The 19044-nt window shown below is 36.1% G+C and overlaps 1 protein-coding gene across 5 annotated transcripts in view; it reads right to left on the reverse strand.

The window, feature by feature from the left end:
- The window catches only part of LOC145670574 (uncharacterized), a 216704-nt gene that overhangs the window by 146493 nt on the left and 51167 nt on the right, over window positions 1-19044 (reverse strand). For 2 of the 5 annotated variants that reach the window (XM_081739440.1, XM_081739446.1), the window contains exon 1: window positions 18522-18848. The exons of the other annotated variants lie outside the window; for them this stretch is intronic. Coding sequence is in view for 1 of the 2 variants with exons in the window: in XM_081739446.1 (XP_081595572.1) it covers window positions 18522-18643 (122 nt within the window). In the remaining variant the exon portion in view is untranslated. Of the gene's footprint in view, window positions 1-18521; window positions 18849-19044 lie in introns of those variants that run through there. 5 annotated transcript variants of the gene reach the window in all.

A 19044-nucleotide genomic window follows, 5' to 3' on the forward strand; every position in this document is an offset into this window, starting at 1 on the left:
GCAAATAAATCTATAAGCTAGAATGTTATACTTGATCAATGAAGGGGTGTATACCTACTTTTGGCCCACCCTGTATTGCATTTGTAGACCAAAATTGACCTTCAAATATTTTTCAAATAAGAAAAAAATCCTTGACGATTCTCTATGTGCTTCCAGATTTCAGAAAAACAAAACATATATTTCTTGCACGTACCGTTTTTTAGCCTTTGAGGGTTCGTTACGAAATGGTTCATGCATACACATCTAACCCCCTCCGTAACATATAACCCTCTTAGCGAGTATGTAACGAGGAACGTGTAATGTAACTTTTATTTTCGAACCGTAATAGGAGTGAATGAAAATACTCGTGATTTCAACGTTTCTTCACTTCTTCCTGATATAAAAGTGTTATTGGATCTCTGTTGTTCATATGTTCCATATGTCCGACCTACACGGTTCTATGCATAGAGATCATTTTTATCCCAGGGGAATTGTTCAATTTGTCCCTTGATAGAAAATAAGGATAATTTAGTGGAAGGTTAAAATCGAAAATTACGATTTTCTTGAAAACTCCTTTAACAATTTAATTTATATTTCACATTATAGGCCTACAATGGATCATGAGACTGATGTTGAATATACATAGTAATATATTGGGCACTCTCCATTGAATAAATGATTATCCTGCTGGATTTCATCCCACAAGATTCAGCAGTCAAATTTTGTTTGGCCAAGCGAGAATTTAACCTGCTAGGATTTGGCCATGCGAAATTTTGGCTCGTGGAATTTTGAATGACAAATTTTTACACAATTTCATCTGGTGTTCTAGGATGAAGCATTCTTAGACTTTATATTCGAAGCATTTTTAGACTTTCATTGCCATGTTAAATATTTCACACAAAGCCCCTCCCCCCCCAAAAAAAAAAATCAGAGTATTCTTCGTATCTACTACTTGAATCCATTTTCGTTCGAATTATTAAACTTTAATAAGTAATTCAGGTAATGAAATAATTTTATAATATTTAATAACACTAATTGGCGGCTTGGAAGAAAATGAAAACATACCTAAGTTTTTTCACTACTGAATTCTCTGTATATCCAGTAAAAAAAAAAAAAATAGTAACAAGTTCCGGTAAGAAACTTCCACTATCTTCTGTTTGGTGCACTGCTGTGTTACCCCTTTCCTTGGGGGCTTCAATTTGAGTCATTATATATTAATATGTCAATTTCGTGACATTAAATAGTCATCAGACTTTAATAATTAATACAGTAATTACTATTCGTAAAGCACTACGTTATATAAAGGTTATATATATATATATATATATATATATATATATATATATATATATATATGTTGTATAAGCCGAAGACATCTCCCACAAGTCCCAGATGCGATCAATAGTACAGAAATATAGAAAGAAAATGTCAATCTGCGAACTAGCTAGTATTCTTTCAACGTAGTGAAACTTTTCTTACTTTTCGTATCCCTTCAATACTCTCACTTTACATACGAATACATTCTTAAACACGTACTCAAACTGAAGTGAATACAATATCTTGAAATCTTTTGGAAATTTAAAATGTAGCCAGTTAAGGAAATTCGATATATAGAAGTTCTTATCTAATGCTATTCGAGGGCAAGTAGAATTGGATTCCATCCGAAAGGTAGGCACAACAGAACGATAACTCTCACAGTCAGTCTCAGATTTAGTTACATTATCACCTGCCATCACTTTCTACCCAATTCCATCGCGATCAGAGATGGCTCGTGAGTTTAAAGTTCTCTCGCTTGAAATCAAAATAAGAAAACTTTCTTAATGTACTATATGCTGTATACAACAACTAATACAGTAGATAACCACTCTCATAGTTTCAAGCGATAAAATTTTCTTTTTCTTTTTTTCAGTGCGACTTTCCTCACGAGCCGCCTCTAGTGAGATATTTAAACTTCACCAGTCGGTATGTGCTAGGAACAATTCGATTCTCAACTCCTTAGGAAACTTTTTTTTTTTTTTTTACCTAATCCCGAAATAAACATTAAACATAAATTTAATGTTTTTGTCCCTCATACATTTCACCCACGTAAACAAAAAACATTGCTTCTTCCAGCTGTCGATAAATCGAAGTTTTAAAATTGCTTTCTCTTAGGTGTTAAATGCGATTTTCCCGCTGCCTTAGTGATTCGTTGTGATTCCAAAAGCGTTGCGATTGTGCTAGTAGGAACTGCAAACTCTGCAGCAATGTTTTTATTTCTTCGCACTCATTTTCAACTTTATCAGTTTTCACAACACGATTATTCTCCATGACATTAACGCTAATTTCAGCCCCATTGACACAAAGGACTGTAATCTGTACTGCCCAAGACAGGACTATGCAAGTGCACATTGTTTTAGTCGAATTTGATTTGAGTAGTGGACCTGCTGGCTATTGAGAGCATTCTTTTTAGTTCTCTTTTGTGTCATTTAATTTTATAAAACTGAGATTTATTACCAGTGAATAATTTCGTGTTCCGTGTATACTACTCGTGTAGTTTTAATACCCGACGTAAAAGCTGGCAACGCAGCATTGAGCACCACGTGCGCGCAGCGAGCTGTCACAAGGGACAAGTAGTATCAATTGCACTGTAGACCTTCAGATATTTCTTAAATAAATAAATAAATAATAATAATAATAATAACTTAAGACACGGCAGGATAATGGACGTACCCCGGATTGTAATTCGTAACCAGTGATGCCAATCTGGAACCTTATAAAATCCCATCTCGAAGGGCAGAAATTTACTTTCCGGAATTCGGAAAAATTCCGGAATTCGGAAAAATTCCGGAATTTGGAAAAATTCCGGAATTCGAAAAAATTCCGGATTTCGGAAAAATTCCGGATTTCGGAAAAATTCCTGAATTCAAAAAAATCCGGAATTCGGAAAAATTCCGGAATTCGGAAAAATTTCGGAATTCGGAAAAATTCCGGAATTCGGAAAAATTCCGGAATTCGGAAAAATTCCGGATTTCGGAAAAAATCCGGATTTCGGAAAAATCCGGAATTCAGATAAATTCCGACATTCGGAAACATTCCGAAATTCAAACATTCCGAAATTCAAAAAATCCGGAATTCGGAAAAATTTCGGAATTCGGAAAAATTCCGGAATTCAGATAAATTCCGACATTCGGAAAAAATCCGGAATTTTTCCGATTTTACTTTCCGGATTCCGGAAAGTAAAAATTCTGGAATTGGCCATCCCTAGCTAGTAGCTGTTAAAAGAGAAACACAATAATGAATATATATACTGTATTAGTTTCTTGTAGTTGGATATGTCTTTATCACTTACGTAGACAATTGCTACTGCAGTTATTTACTGCTTTATGAGGAAGGTCTTATTTTCACACACAAAAAAGTCGCCGGTATGTCTCAAACATTATCGCGTTCCCACCCGCAGCTGCTCCAAAGCACTGCAAACTACTTTTTAACCAGGCGAAAGGCAGTGAAGGAAAAGAAATCTCAACAAATATTCTAATAACATTCGCTTATTGTCAACATACCTACAGTGAGCGCAGAAAGTGTTCGTACACCGTGCATACTTTATATTGAAAACAGCTAGCATGAGAACGGGAGGTGGAAAATATATATATAACCAGAATTAAGACTACACATTCATACATTTTATTTCTATATACAAGAGAAACGCCAAACAAACACAATCACTGTTTTGTTCAGAAGAAAAGAGAGAATTCATTTTTTGTAAACGCAAAAAGTCACCGTACACTTATGATTGAATTAATGCTTATAAAGTATATTACGTTATTTAATATTTTGTGGGATTACCCTGTGCGTTAATGATTGTCTGTAGTCTTCGTGGCATTGATTTCACCTGTAGTAGTTCGTAGTTCTGTAGCTTCGGGACTGATTATGTCCCATTCTTCTTGAATAGCTTTTCTTAGGCCTTCTTTGGAAGAGAAGCTGTGCCTTCTGATTCTTGTCTCCAGAACAGACCATAGATGTTATATGGGGTTCATGTCTGGGGATTGGAGAGGTGTGCGAAGCTGTTTCAAGGTATTATAGAGTAGCCACAATCGAGTATTTTCCACTGTATGTTTGGAGTTGTTGCCTTGCTGAACAATAAATTGATTTCTGCGCACTAGTATGGAGATTTTCCTTTAATATGTTAATATACACTTTGTGGATCATCACTCCATCGATAAAGTGGAGACGACCCACTCTTGAGGCACTCATACAACTCCAGACGAGCACGGACCCTCCTCCGTGTCTTACTTTAGGGACGAGATTTTGAGGATTCATCTCTGTATTCACCTTGCGCCATACCATACGCGTCCCATTGGACTCGATAAAATTAAATTTACTTTCGTCCGAAAATACCACCCTATTCCAGAAAGAAGCCTGATCCCTTATCTTTATACTCTTTTTCAAACTTTAGTCTCTTTATAGGATTTGTCTTGTTCACCCAGAACATTTTCCTGGCTATCCGACCATGATACCCTGCAAATATTCCGCACTGTACTGGCTGATACTTTAACACCGCGTGTTTCCAGATCCGTTGCCAATTGCACAGCACTACTTTTCGGAACCTTTTTTCTTTCCCTAATAATGTAACGTTTATCTTGTTCACTCAACACTCTTGGTCTTCCAGTTTTTTTTTTTTTTTTTCCGCAGAGTGATAGAAACATTATACATCGCAATTATTGTTTGTACTGTTGAACGAGGCCTGTCTGCAAGGTTTGCTATCTTTCTCAAAGATTTACCTTTCTTATGCAATTTAATAATTACTTTTCTTGTCTCCTCATTTGTTTCTGTTCGGTTGCTTCCCATTTTGACAGCCCACCGTGCAGTTTTTTCACTCCTATTCACAACTAAACTCATTCTGTTATTCGTCATGCTATACAGAGGTGTATACTCAGGTGAATACTAGTGAACCCCAGTTGTGGTATCTTTGTTTCGTATTCGTACGTCAGGTGTACGATCTCTTTTTGCGCCTACTCTATACACTTTCTACGGAATTTATTTACTTTCTGACCATTAAACTTGTCTTTGTGGTTCTTTATTGATATATTCATAAAGCTTAGTTTTCATTATTCATATTGTGTGTGTTATTACACTTCTTAAATTTTCTGTTTCTTTTTCGCAGGCATTCTCGTTTCAATAGCATAGGTGTACGAACACTTTCTGCGCTCACTGTATGTACAGTAAATACAAATTTATAATTTTCGACTTTACGAAGTATACAATGTAATTGTTCAATAATTAACATAAGCAGGCATTCATTAATTTATATTAATATAATAATTAATAAAACTAATAAGCGGGTGATTGATGACTCAGTGGTAGAGTTTTCATCTATGGTATTCTAACCCAGGACATGTGGGTTTTCGATGGCTAATTTTGTGTTCGAAAATTTTTCCGGTGGTAGGCCTACTCTTGGTTCCCTTTTTTATATTTGTTCCATCATCACTCATTAACGAATTTAGTTTATCAAAACTCTATAGCCATATATTCATTCTGTCCGTCAGTGAAACAAACTATCTGATGGATTACCATCAATTTTGGCCACGATGTACAGAGTCAATAGTTAAGAATCAAGTTCCCTGATGAATGTAATATTCAAACCGGAAGCGGTACAAATCAACCATTTCCGGTTTTAACGTTAATCATTATATAGTAAATATGGTAATAGATAGCGAGAAGCGGTTTCCAGTAATCGACATATATAACATTCATGTAGATAGAATGTTACCCAATTTGTGCATCTGCTGAAAATAATGAGCTTAGGTATTTAGAGAGCATTTTCCGCTTTAGAAAATGTGTGCTTGGTAAAGAATGTAGAGAATTAGCTGAGTCAGTCACGTAGCTAGAATATGGTAATAGGAAGGGGGGGTCTGTCACGAAATACTGTGGTTATTTACCAGGAGTTCAATCATTCTAAACTATTTTATTGGCAACATATATTGGTTCGTTTAGCCAAGATTTCTAATGGAGGGATGATATGAAATACTGTGGTTACACACCAGAGGCTCGATCAATCTAAATATTTTACTGACAACATACCCATATTGATTGGTTAGGACAATAAAATGAGGATATATTAGTAAGTATTTTAATAAGAAGCTATGAAGAAATCTCGAGTAAAAAAATATTAAAAAGTATTGAAAAAGATATAGTCTTCCGAGGTCATTCGAACGGTGTCGAGAATTTTGCGTCTGGGAAATTTGCGTCCTACCTCAAGAACAGGGAAAATTGCGCCTGCGATGTACCTCCACCGGGAATTTTGAGCCCTGCGAAACAAAAGAACCTATTGGAGCTTACGCATTTGCTCGGAGGGGCTGACATTACAGCATAAACAATCCTCCCCCCACAACCATGCCATTTGTGATTTATTTTCATTGTGGCTATATAAGGGGAGAATAAACTTCAATATAAGCCAAAAGAACACAACGGATCAACGCAATCACTGCTTCTTCCAGAGATGATTTTGGGGGAACACTGGCCTCCCCAGAGCTCTCAGAGTGCCCCCTCGGAGGAGACCAAAATAATACGTCTATAATATAATAATAAATAGAATAGTACCAGCAGTGACCCCCTCCGGAATACTAAGTGTGCCCCCCGGAACATTTTTTCTGAAAGTACGACTGAACGCAATTGTGTGTTTGAAGTGTAATTCCAGCAAGCAAACACACTGTACATAGTTTTCTTGATAATATTACTGAACTGATTTTACATTCACTTTACATTTTCTTTTCTATATTTTGTGTCCTAAAAAGCCTAACAACTCGCAAGGATTGTGAACAGAGATATCTGGGTAGAGCCAAACAGCCTTTTGTAGATTAAATTATACTCTTTGATTATATTAATAAATAATTATACATCAGTTATTTATACTTTTATTGTAAATTTTGTAGTATAATGAAAAATTGTATTTGTATGGATTGCCCTTTAGTGAACTAAAATTGTATTTTTTTCATTTATTCGGAATATTATAACGGATGGAGTAACTCACTGAGACGATGAGAGGCAAGCCTAGTTCAAGTGTGAGTGGAAGTTACTTTACACAATACAAAAATAAGTTGAATTGTAGGGCGCTAACATCCTAGTGCAAATATATAGCCGGCGCATTTTCTCCTCTTTTTGCGGTAGGGCGCAAACATCCCAGTGCAAATATATCGCGAGCGCATTTTTTCCTATTTTTGTGGTAGGGCGCAAATTTCCCGGGCGCAAAATTCTCGCATTTAAGGAAAATATAATGTCCGTGAAGTTGACAAGCCACTTATGTCAGACTCCAATTTCGACTTTAAACGTCGCTAGTGCTATGTTAGTGTTCGATAGTGACGCAAATCGTTAGTACTCCACAGATAACGTGTGCTTTTTAAATAATGGATATAAGTCTTCTAACTGCATGCCAACACGCCCACTTCTAAGAATCATCTCAAAAATGAAGTTAACCGTTAGAGCAAGTAAGTGCTCATTAGTGCCATTAACATTAGCGTTAATGCCTCCATCGTACGACCCTTTGAGTAATAATAACACAACGCTCTTTGCTAGAGTCTCAATGCGTCCCTATATTCTCGCGAACATTCTGACATGCCCAAGTTAATTACTTTTTTTTTTGCAACTATTGTTTATCTGTTATTGTTTATTGTTTATTGCTAGTCTGCAGAATAGTCCTTACATTAATATGCCATTGTCCTTGATAATCATTGCGTATTTATAAGCAGTTTGTTATTACTGTTAGAAGATATCAAAAAACAACAGATAAAATCTACTACTTAACGGTTCATATTTTTCTTTTACAGTACATAAACGATTAATAATAATAATAATAATAATAATAATAATAATAATAATAATAATAATAATAATAATAATAATAATAATAATAATAATAAGACTATTCCAGCATAAAAGTTATCAATTGCATCACACTGGCAACAAGCGACGCATATTTTAACTTCATAAAAATTCGTTTCTCACGATTTTCTGGAAAACTACGCATGATAACATCTTCATTATGTCAAGTTGTTTATCTCAGTTTGATATGTGTCTTACCTCTGGACAATATCACAGTAAAACAAAAATTAAATATTAGGAGTACATCGTACTTTTGGACTACATCTCATTAACCATGGGAAGATTGAGTAGTGTATAATTTAGGATGTAAGTTTCAGCTTAACTTGCATCATACATTCTTAGGATTACAAAAAGGAAATTTGTTCGTTTGCATTTGAACAAAATTCTTAGGATTACAAAAAGAAAAAATAATTTTTCCGAATTCCGGAATTTTTCTGAATTCGAGATTTTTTCCGAAATCCGGAATTTTTTTAATTCCGGAATTTTTCCGAAATCCGGAATTTTTCCGAATTCCGGATTTTTCTGAATTCCGGAATTTTTCCGAAATCCGGAATTTTTCTGAATTCCGGGATTTTTTCAAATTCCGGAATTTTTCCGAAATCCGGAATTGGCCATCCCTAATATATATATATATATATATATATATATATATATATATATCTTATTAAACTAATTGCAACCGTTATTCCTCTTTCTTCCCACTTTTTCCCTTCTAGGACATATACTTAAAAAGAAGAAGAAGAAGAAAAAGATGAAATAGATGTTTAACTATTTGACATAAGAAGTCCGTGTGACAAATCCCATGTTTTTAATCTTAAAAGATTCTGAGTTGCGGACTCTTATTATAGAGTAAGTCGATATAATAATGCCACCGTTTTCATTTTCTGCAATATTAAGCGTTTAATACTGAGACAAGAGAATTGTACATACATAGCTATAGCAGTTTAGGATCCATGAACATAATAGAAAAGAGAACATTTCGAGAAAGTTTAAATCATAATAATGCTACCCAAAGCGAAATGGAGTTATTGCATACACCAAGGACACAGTATTTTATTATATACATGATACCTACCAGGGGCGGATCCAGGATATGATCAAGGGAGGGGGTGAACCATATTTTGCCGTTTTATCCAGTGTAAAGCAGGATTGAAGCCCATTTTATCCAGTGTATATCTGAGCGTCAAGGTGGGCTATAGCCCCTCCTTAGATCCGCCACTGATACCTACTAGTGTTAAGAACTACAATAACAATAAAGTAATTACATACAAAATAGGTAAATTGCTCTGAACAAGAGCAACAACGTCTTGGAAATATTCCATCACATGATTCATGAGACCAGCTTGTACACGTTATGCATTGCAACCAATCCATGTTTGTTCCGACATTGTCATTGTAGTATTCCTTACACGAAACATATTAGTTGGAATTATTTAAATGACTGTCACAGTTACTCTTCGTCTTCCCCTTAATCTGTTCTTGTTATTTTCGAGTTGTTTTCTTGATAGTGTGACAATCTATACATAGGGCCCTTCTCACTAGCACTGCTTGTACGATTTTGGATCTCTTGCTGTCAGGTAGAGTTCGTTTAATTTGCGGAGATAAAATAAGTTAATCAAAGTATGGAAACTGCAAACACGCACTTGCTTTAAAATTTTAGAAATGGTATTGTGATATTGACGGTTCGATATTTATTTTTGTAGTTTCTGCTTACTCGTGTGTCCACAATATAAGTTCTGCATCTTCTTGTGGACAAAATCCTGAAGAAATGATACATGAAACGCGCACTACGTCCGGAATGACTGCAGGGTTGAATGAATATATCCCATTTTCCATGAAAGCAGAAACTGAACGTTCCCTGTAGTGTTGTTATTTCGTGTTGTACCCTTCATCTAAACCTTACTAAACCAATTTCCTGTTGCTCTGTCAGGATACGGACGCTTGTGGGTGTCAACTGCTTCGGTTCAGTAAATTTTGAGGGCTCTAGAAAACACTTTGTCTATTGGCTGCAATTCATTTATGCAATGCTGGTAAGCACAATAAGTATACTCTCGCGAAGCACCAACTCTATATTAATTTGAAGTTAACAGTCGCTGTTCTGTCCACACACACGTAATTCTCTAGACTTGTAGTGTTCACTTGAACTTTAAAAAGATATAAACGTATTCTCAGAACTTACGTAAGCAGTAACAAGCCACATTTTACCTTGCAGGTAGTTTCTTTTAGAGGTAAAAAAATAAGGCAGTATTATATCCTTAGCCGAAGGCTTTATTGTAGCCAAATACTCGACATTCAATTACACCGCACCTATACTGCTTCCTCCACACGTAACACCTGTGTATACAATAAATGCATTTCTCATGGTTCACTAAAGCCTAGGACAAAAAACTAATAACATTATTATCACTGGTTTGTTCATTCCAACTTCCGATACTTTCTTGACAATTCTCACTATGTGATTACTTAAACATTCCAAAAGGGGGGGGGGGGAAACGCTGAATTGAACAATAACTGCATGCGTCTAATACCAACTGCTAGAGGACTGCCCGGCCTCAGGCCGAGTCAGCGGGCTGGACTCGGGCCTACAAAGTATATATCAGTGTGCGAATTACAAGGGGGATGAGGGGAAATCCCCTTTGATAATTCTGGATGTGTGCTATAACCAGGGGCGTCAGACGACAGTAGCATGGGAAATATGACAATTGTAGCCAGGAGTGTCATTTATTGGAACAAGAGGAGGCAATTGCGCGCCCGAAGAGTTTACAAAACGTAAGCCTTATGTCGGTGGTGCTCTTCCCCCAATGAAGCGAGTCTGAAATGACGCCTCTGGTTATAGCATACATCCAGTATTACCAAAGGGAGTTACCCTCTCATCTCCTTGTAATTCGCAAACTGTCCACAGATATAGACACAAAACGTCAAGAACATTTTTACACGACTGTAAGAACCATAATATAACTCGTGATATCAATATATTTACGGAATAGCTTATATTTTGTTGCTAGTTAACATGGAACATTGCAAGGTTTTACAAATGATTTGAACATTTCTATTGCTTTATGCATTATAAACACATAATGAATTAATATTTTACTTGTAATTCCAAATGGCTGCTTTCTTGGTTAGAGTTTCTTCGTGGTTTTCAGTGTCCTCTTCGTTTATTCTTGAAAGTGCAGTTTCCTTCAGTCGTCTGCCACTGTTTGTTTATAAGTCGTAAAAACACGTGTTTATAGTGAAAACATGTGGCTTATAGTACGCGTAAGTATACGGATCCTTGCAATATATTTTGTTCTTTAATGCGTCCTCTTAAATAATTCACATAGGTACAATTTATAAACAAATCTTTAGACCTGATGATATTAAAGTATACTATTTAATTTACTTTAGTCAGACTATCAGCTCATTTAGCCGGGCGGTTAATACCTATTCCTGAAGAGGACTCATTCGGTCCCCGATCGAATAAAACTAATGTTCTATTTTCGTCGCCAGTTTACCCGACTAGACTTTTAAATCGAACCTAGATGACTTACATGACCTAGGACATTTTTTAAAGCTTTAACTTGGCTATTCCTATCAAATGTTCGTTTAAATGAAAAGAAAAAAGTATTCGCAGCTATGCATCACTCACATAGGTGGGTAAAATAATGCATATTAAATGTTTCTTCATTCAAGAGAAAATCAAAAAAATACATCTCCGCAGTCGACATCTGTTAGCCAACCGAGTATTAAAGAAAACGAACAGCGCCTTCTCACTCTGAAGGTGGTTCTTAAAAAAAAAAAAAAAAAAAAAAAAAAAAAACTATCTGGTTCGTCGCATAGCGACCGCCATCACCTATAAGAAAAAATAGCTAAAATAGCATCAAACTCCCGCCCGGGCTCACTTATCCCAGAAAAGAGTTATCATTATCAGATTAAAAAGAAACAGTTCCTATCACTTAAGAGAACTGTCCAAAAAAGATTAGCACAAAAAATAATACTAATTTAAGTAAGAGCGGACTCCCTTATAGTAGAAATCCACAAAAGAGAAATCCTTAATTTTTAAACCTAACTAAAAATGACTTAATTTAGAAGATTAAGAAAAAAAATATTAGATTTTCTCTGAGAGCCGGCTACTCATTGTATAAGTCCGGATGAGAGGTGAAAACTTCATCCCTATGTCCCTTCATTATAGCAGGTGCAGAGGAGTAAGATTCTTTGGAAGATGTTTAGAAGGCAATGTTTAAGAAAAGAATGATTCCTCCCGCACAAACGCGGTCCGTATTTATACGCTCAATCTTCCAACTGACCAAGCCACAACACGACAGAGGCTGACCTAGCCACGGGTCGGGGGGCCTTGGCCTACTCCAATTTTTGAGTGACAATTGCTTACTTATATATATTTTTAAAGTTTATAGTAAGCTCATGATATACCTACCATAGTATGGGTTCTGACTGCCCCCCTCCCGCCCAAGTTTTTAACTTCTACATCCATCTCTGGTCCCAGAGAATTACAAATAAAATTCGGATGCAACTCAAAACTAAAGAAGAATCTTTGGTTACTTTTTTGACTCTAAAGAGAAGAGCAACTAAAGCATAAAACACTATATATAGAAATATGGAATTAAAATTTCAGAATACTTAATAAAAACATAAAGTAGCATTACGGGGGCGCGGTGGCTCAGTGGTAGAGCGTTCACCTCTGGTGCTTGGGGTCCCGGGTTCGATCCCAGCCCCCGCCAAGTGAACTTTGGGGTGGACAAACACCGTGTTCGTGGGTTTTCTAGGGGTTCTCCCGTTTCCTCCCACTTTCTTCATTCCACTATTTCATTCATTACTCATCATCACCGTCTCATTTAGCCTAATCGGCATAAGCGTAGGACGTAAAACTCAGATATTTCATTTCATTTTTTCATAAAGTAGCATTACCTAGGTATACTATATATGTGTATATCAATTATAAAAAGGAAAATGAATGTGTGATTTTTTTTTTTTTTTTTTTTTGTTTTGTTTTACTAAAGTACGTGGCATGGCCCAGAAATTAAATATGGGAAAGTCCAGTGTCACCCATGTCATCTGTCCCTGTTTTGGCCTGCAATGCATACATAAAAGCTGAGTTCACAACCTTTTCCCTTGTCACATTGCTGAACGTAAGATGCACTGATGCAAACCGCACGAAATAAACTTGGTAGATAAGAAATGGTTATCACATTGGATGATGTCTATGGCAACACTCGATCAATTACATAACACTTTTGGCAAGGAACACTGGGTTTTATCGTAAGTGCAGAGAAAGTTCGTCACAAGGAATTATGATTATTACCGGATACGGTTCTGAGGGCAAGTTGGAGTATATAAAGTGGGCCAAACATAAAGGCGAATGTTGCCTACTTGTAGCAGTCCATTATGACCGCAATCTTCTGGAAATATCTCTCGATTTTACAGAACCAACAAGAAGCAGGTGCGGATCCACACACATTGTCGGATCATCCCAGTGATGCCAGTTTTGTAACAGCGAATTTCCCGTCCGAAGCCATGAAATTTCCCGATTAGACGCAAAATTTCCCGCCAACTAAAATAGATACAATTTATAACACCTAGTGATAAATAATTTTGAAAAATATAACTTTAGAGGGCCTATAACGTGCAGTTGAACTCATTCTCGTAACGTAGAAGCCACTATTTACAGTTATGCATGATATCACAAAGATGCTGGCACAATATTAAAAAAAAAAGAACACTGTGAACTTTTTTTTAATGAACACCATGTTTTTCTTTATGGTTGGAAGGGAATGTCGTGTTCGGCAAAGAAACACAATACAATTTTCTGGTCTTAACAAGATTTTTGTTTTGCTGCACATTACTTGTTCCTTGCTAAGAAAAGAAAAAAAAAGCTGTAGCAATAGACAAGGTATTTTGCTATTGCATTACATTAACTAGATGCTTCAAGTTTTCTGTGTGATACTGAAGCTCACTTTTACTACAAAAGAGCTTGACATTACAGGTCTTATACCTAGCTTTGGTATCGATTCCCGATTCCTGCTTTTTCCTATCATATATATCGGATGGGTTTCATATTTCCTTTCATTATCGAAACATAGCAGTGACACCAGTGTGTGTGCCAAAATAAGAACACCACCTGACAACTACCCAATTTGTTTTGGAAACAATGAACCAATCTCACATGTGCGAGGGAAAGGGTAGCAAAGCGGAAAGATCAGGTATTTACTCTCGGTCAGTTCCCAACATTAATCCGTAGTACCAGACCCTTTTTGTTTCATTTTGTCTTTACTACTTGCTTGTGCTGGCTATATGCCTGCTTAGTTGGTCAACATTGAGATAAGTCAGTGAAGGAATTTTTCATGTGAGAGAGAGGGAAGAGCAAAAAAGAAAAAGGGATGAATGATAAAACATACCAGAAAAGTTGAGAATGTCAGAATTTCCCGTTTTCAGCCTATTTTAAAGAAAAATTCCCGCATTCCCGGCAGTGCTAAGAATTTCCCGTTTTACGGGAAATTTCCCGCCAACTGGCATCCCCTCTGGTTTTATCATGACATGCAGAAGGAAACAGGAATTCGTGTGATTCCCTTCTCCCCAAGAAGCTTTAACGCCAGCGTTGTGGATTTCTGCGCATCGACTTTTAAAACTACTTCTCCAACAGCACACTACTCACTGGTCTACGGAAATTCTGAAGGGAGGCATGAGGTGGAATTCCTATGTCGATCCTCCAACTCCAACGCAGTTTGTTGCACTGGAAATTGCAATGTCGAATAATACTTCAAATATTGGTCCGATAAAACACAACAGGTGCTGGCGGTAAGGATTTTTCGTACTGTAAGGACACTTTGAAAATCGTTTGCATGTAACCCAATCAGCCTTCTGTACATACATACATAATATAATAATAAAACCATTTTCAGTATAATCTACATAAAAATTATTCGATATAGGGTATATTTGTCTGTGGCTTCCCAATCACGTCCATTCCTTGTGGTTGACTTAGATGTAGGATACATAGCCTAACGGGCCAAAGAGAGCAAGTGCCCTCCTCTCCAATCATCGTAGTTTTCTTACTTCAATAATACATTTAAAAAATAACTTCCCCAATCACTTTCGTCATGATAATTTTATTTTGATCCAATATGCAATATGGTCTTCAAGAATTTCCAGACAGCCTCACTGCTTACAGTTGAAATCTCGATAGAGGAGATTTACCCATTTCTCTCTCTCTCTCTCTCTCTCTCTCTCTCTCTATATATATATATATATATATATATATATATATATATATATATATATATATATATATATATATATATATATATATATATATATATATATATATATGATGTTAATGAACTATACCGACAGACTGTAAGAGGTGATTCCTTACATCAAAATAAGTAAAAAGTTCATATGGACCTGTGGAGAAAAGTGCATAGTTTCAGAGCTAGGGCTGTCCAAAATCGAGAAAAAGCCTAATTTCAAGAGACCCTATTTCGAATTCGAGGGATTGTGAATGGTGGTCCTTATCAGCATAAAGGAAGTCACGCATACGCAATCCAAAAATGCATATTTCATTAGCGTTCAATTGGTGTACAGAGCATTTCCTGTAGGGTGAAATTCCCAGACATGCCATTAACCGAATTTTGAGATATGCTCTGGCTTTATGATTGATCCAAAGTAGGCAAATGATAAGCCTTGACAGTAGTGAACACGAATTTATTTGGCGTAATGTCGGAAGTCTCCTTGCAGTGCAAAGTGTATCTTTATTTTGGCAACAGATGGAGTTGTTGCTGAATTGTAGTCACAGCAAATGGCACCCCTCCTTTTCCTTCGTCTTCCCGTGGATATGGTCAAAGTAAAAGTTGGACAACACAGGAGAGGGGATGGTTACGGCTGTGAATGGAATAGGAGAGTGAAATTCCTTTTTTTTTTTTTTGGCTAAAATAGAAACAGAACCGAAGAAAAAAATAAATAAGAGGGACCAACATCATATAAGCCGTCAACCCCGTGTCTCCAGCAGCGTTGCCAACATGCGATAATTATCGAATCAGAAGATAATTTTGACCCTTGTACGATGTACGATAGCTGCTGTACGATAATAGGATAGTATACGATAATTTAACAACTCCTGGTAAGAAACAAAGATAGTTCTGGGGGCGTTTGAAATCCGAAATAAATTTCATTGATTGGTGAAAAAGAACATGAAATTTGCAACATACGAGTATGTGACAAAATTACTCAAAACATTACAAAGACGATCAACGTCTCGAAAAGGCAAATTTAAGTTAATCGGGTAGTAATTTAAATATTTTTATATTACACTGTTAGCTACATTTTACATTTATCATACTATAAACTCATAAAAGCAATTCACCTACTTACATATGTTCATTATTACTAGGTAATTGGTTAATTGGATCATTACAGCTTAACATACATTTTTGAACACCGACGCTGTGTGAAAACATACTGTAAAATTGATACAAACCACTACTAGTATTTGCTCTGCAACCCTGTAATCAAACCGGGGACAACGACCACACATAGAAAAAAATATAAGAAACCTATCAAGAAGGGCAAATTACTAGCCATTTAATGTAGATAAGTTTTCCCAGGGAAATATATAGTGTTGAAGGAAAACTAGATTTCTTAGATAGACTGATGAAGAATTAAACTTCAATCTTGTTTCCTATGCAGATTTAATAAATATAGTTTTAGATGTAAACGTTAATGTTAATTTCTTCTTAACAATAATGCAGCTTGATATTGAGACTACAAACAAAAGATACGATAATTTTACAACAGAAACGGTAATTTTAAGTGCTGCGTACGATAATATGTTCTGATCAGGTTGGCAACGCTGGTCTCCAGCCACTCAAATATCTACAATGGTCACTAACCTACCATACAGAACTAAAGCACTTGTCGCCTGTCTCGTTCTCAAAGGTAATAACAGAATAGTGCAGGAAGAATCTGGTATAAAATGAAGAACCACGCTAATATTAAAATACACAGGAGAGTCGATATTCTAATTTATTTACGGCCTACGTGGTAAAATAAATAAATAAATAAATAAAAACTTGCAATTGAAAGGCAGTAAACCCAAGCAAAGATCTGAGTGATATTGGTAGTAGCAAAATGGGGGAAACCTTCATCCAGTAATGGATTAAAAATCATTTTTAATCTAAACAAATTATTTTTACATTCTTTTTTTTTTTTTTTTTTTTTTAGTTCACAATGGTTCGATGTGTTACGAATGAAACGTTAACTGAACTTATTACCTGACGTCATAGAATTAAGAAGTTTTGAAGAGCGAGATAAGTCCGGTGACAATACAATATTCCATTGTTACTTTCATATATTGCAATATATTTATTTTAAAAGTAACTTTTAATGTTCTTATTTTCAACTTTTTTATTCTAAAATAAATACTAGCCTGCAATTAGCCCTGGTTTTCCTGGTTGCATATCTCTTTAGGATTTGGAAAAAGTATCCATCGATAAAATGATATACTGTTTACCCATTCGGCCGAGACCTCTAGTTGGCAGAGTACCAAGAAGAGTCTATCTTAATGAAAGGCATGGACTGTAAAAGAAAAAGAAAAGGAAGGAAGGCGTTGGTTATTCATGTCGTCGGTAAAGGTATTGTTTGCAGTGTTACCAACCCGGCGCAGTAAATCTATACCTGATAAGATTTTATAAAAAATAATATGAGAATGAAATCAAAGTGGGCCTACAGCACTGAAAGCACGATTATTATTGTCCGTGGTGCATGACTGGGGATCTACGTTGCAAGATGAACCAAAAAAAAAAAAAAGAGGAATTCAAAATTTGGCGGCGGGAGACCAATACTTTGCTTTCACTGGTTGACGGTATTGGCTCCATCATAATAAAATAACAAAACGACGCGCGTACACACATACGCTCACGCAAGCATAATTACGAAACAGATAAGAAAAAGAACTAGAAAAATACAATAAACTCCACACGCACAAACGTATGTGTACTGTATAGAAAGACAATAACTGAAGTTCTCCCGCAGGTTGTTGGCGCGATCCACCAAATGTCGAAGCCCCTAAAACACAGTGCTAGGCTGCATTTAAAATGCGCGCGCTCTGTTCACTGAATGACATCATCACCTAACAAGAATGTATTGCTAACCTGGGACCAATTTACGTAGACTGGCAACTATGTTTCAACTTCCAACCTTCTTTCTCTCGCTCCCAGAGGAGAAAACGAACACATGTTGTCCGTACATACACATACCCATTTTTCGTAATGGACTCTTCCACTTCTGTCATGCGCAGAAGTGTCGAGGGACCTAATGTCCGAGGGTAAATAGTAGCGCATTTTAGACATTTTTTAAAAATCAATTAGCACTAAAAAGTTAAAAAAAAATGTTTATGCAAGACTAACAAAAAGAATGAGGTGTGTCATTTTAAGAACTTATAAAGTAACATTATATGAGAGCGTATCCCATTCTTTTCTTTTTAGCCATGCATAAACATTTTTTTAAAAACTTTTTAGTAGGACTTGATTAAGTAAAGAATGCCTTTAATAGGTTCATTATGTTTTTTTTTTTTTTTTTATTGTTAATGTTCGCAACCCTGGCATATGGTGTTAATTTTGATAAGGTACTATTGGTGCATTTCTATATTACTACTGTATATTATAAAATTTATTATAATAACTAATAATGTGTCTTACCTTTTCTCTTGCATGTATTTTGTCAGACCGGGAGGAAGTTTTCTTTTCTTTCTTGGAATAGATAAACGAAGTCTTTTCTGGTTTGGTTTGTCCTTCGCAAATCTTTGTTGAAAGTTCGGCATTATCGCTTCAAGCACACATCACTCCTTCTCACAGAAACCATTCTAATACACTGAACTGCTACAGCTAAAACAGTTCTGCTAAAGCAGAAACCAGCAACTAAAGAGGTCATAAATTTTGCCATTCCTTGTGTTTGAAGTTCCTTTCTTTACATTGATTTCCTTCCTCCCCGCTCCTGTTAAGAAGTTCAAAGTGTGTTTCCAAAAGGGCTGGCTCCCGCTGAGAAGGAAAGTGGGATGAGGAATGACTATAGTGCCATCTAGCAGCTAAACGGCCAAGTACGTGAATGCGAAACAATCTGATTTCTGTAGATTCAATGATGAAGGATATAATTTATCATCGATTGTGTAATGGATGTCTTTGCAAACAGCGAAAAAAAAAAAAAAAACACACAGCAGCGCGC

Source organism: Thermobia domestica, chromosome 2, assembly GCF_964235325.1.
Source record: "Thermobia domestica chromosome 2, izTheDome1.hap1.1, whole genome shotgun sequence".
Classification (NCBI taxonomy): domain Eukaryota; kingdom Metazoa; phylum Arthropoda; class Insecta; order Zygentoma; family Lepismatidae; genus Thermobia; species Thermobia domestica.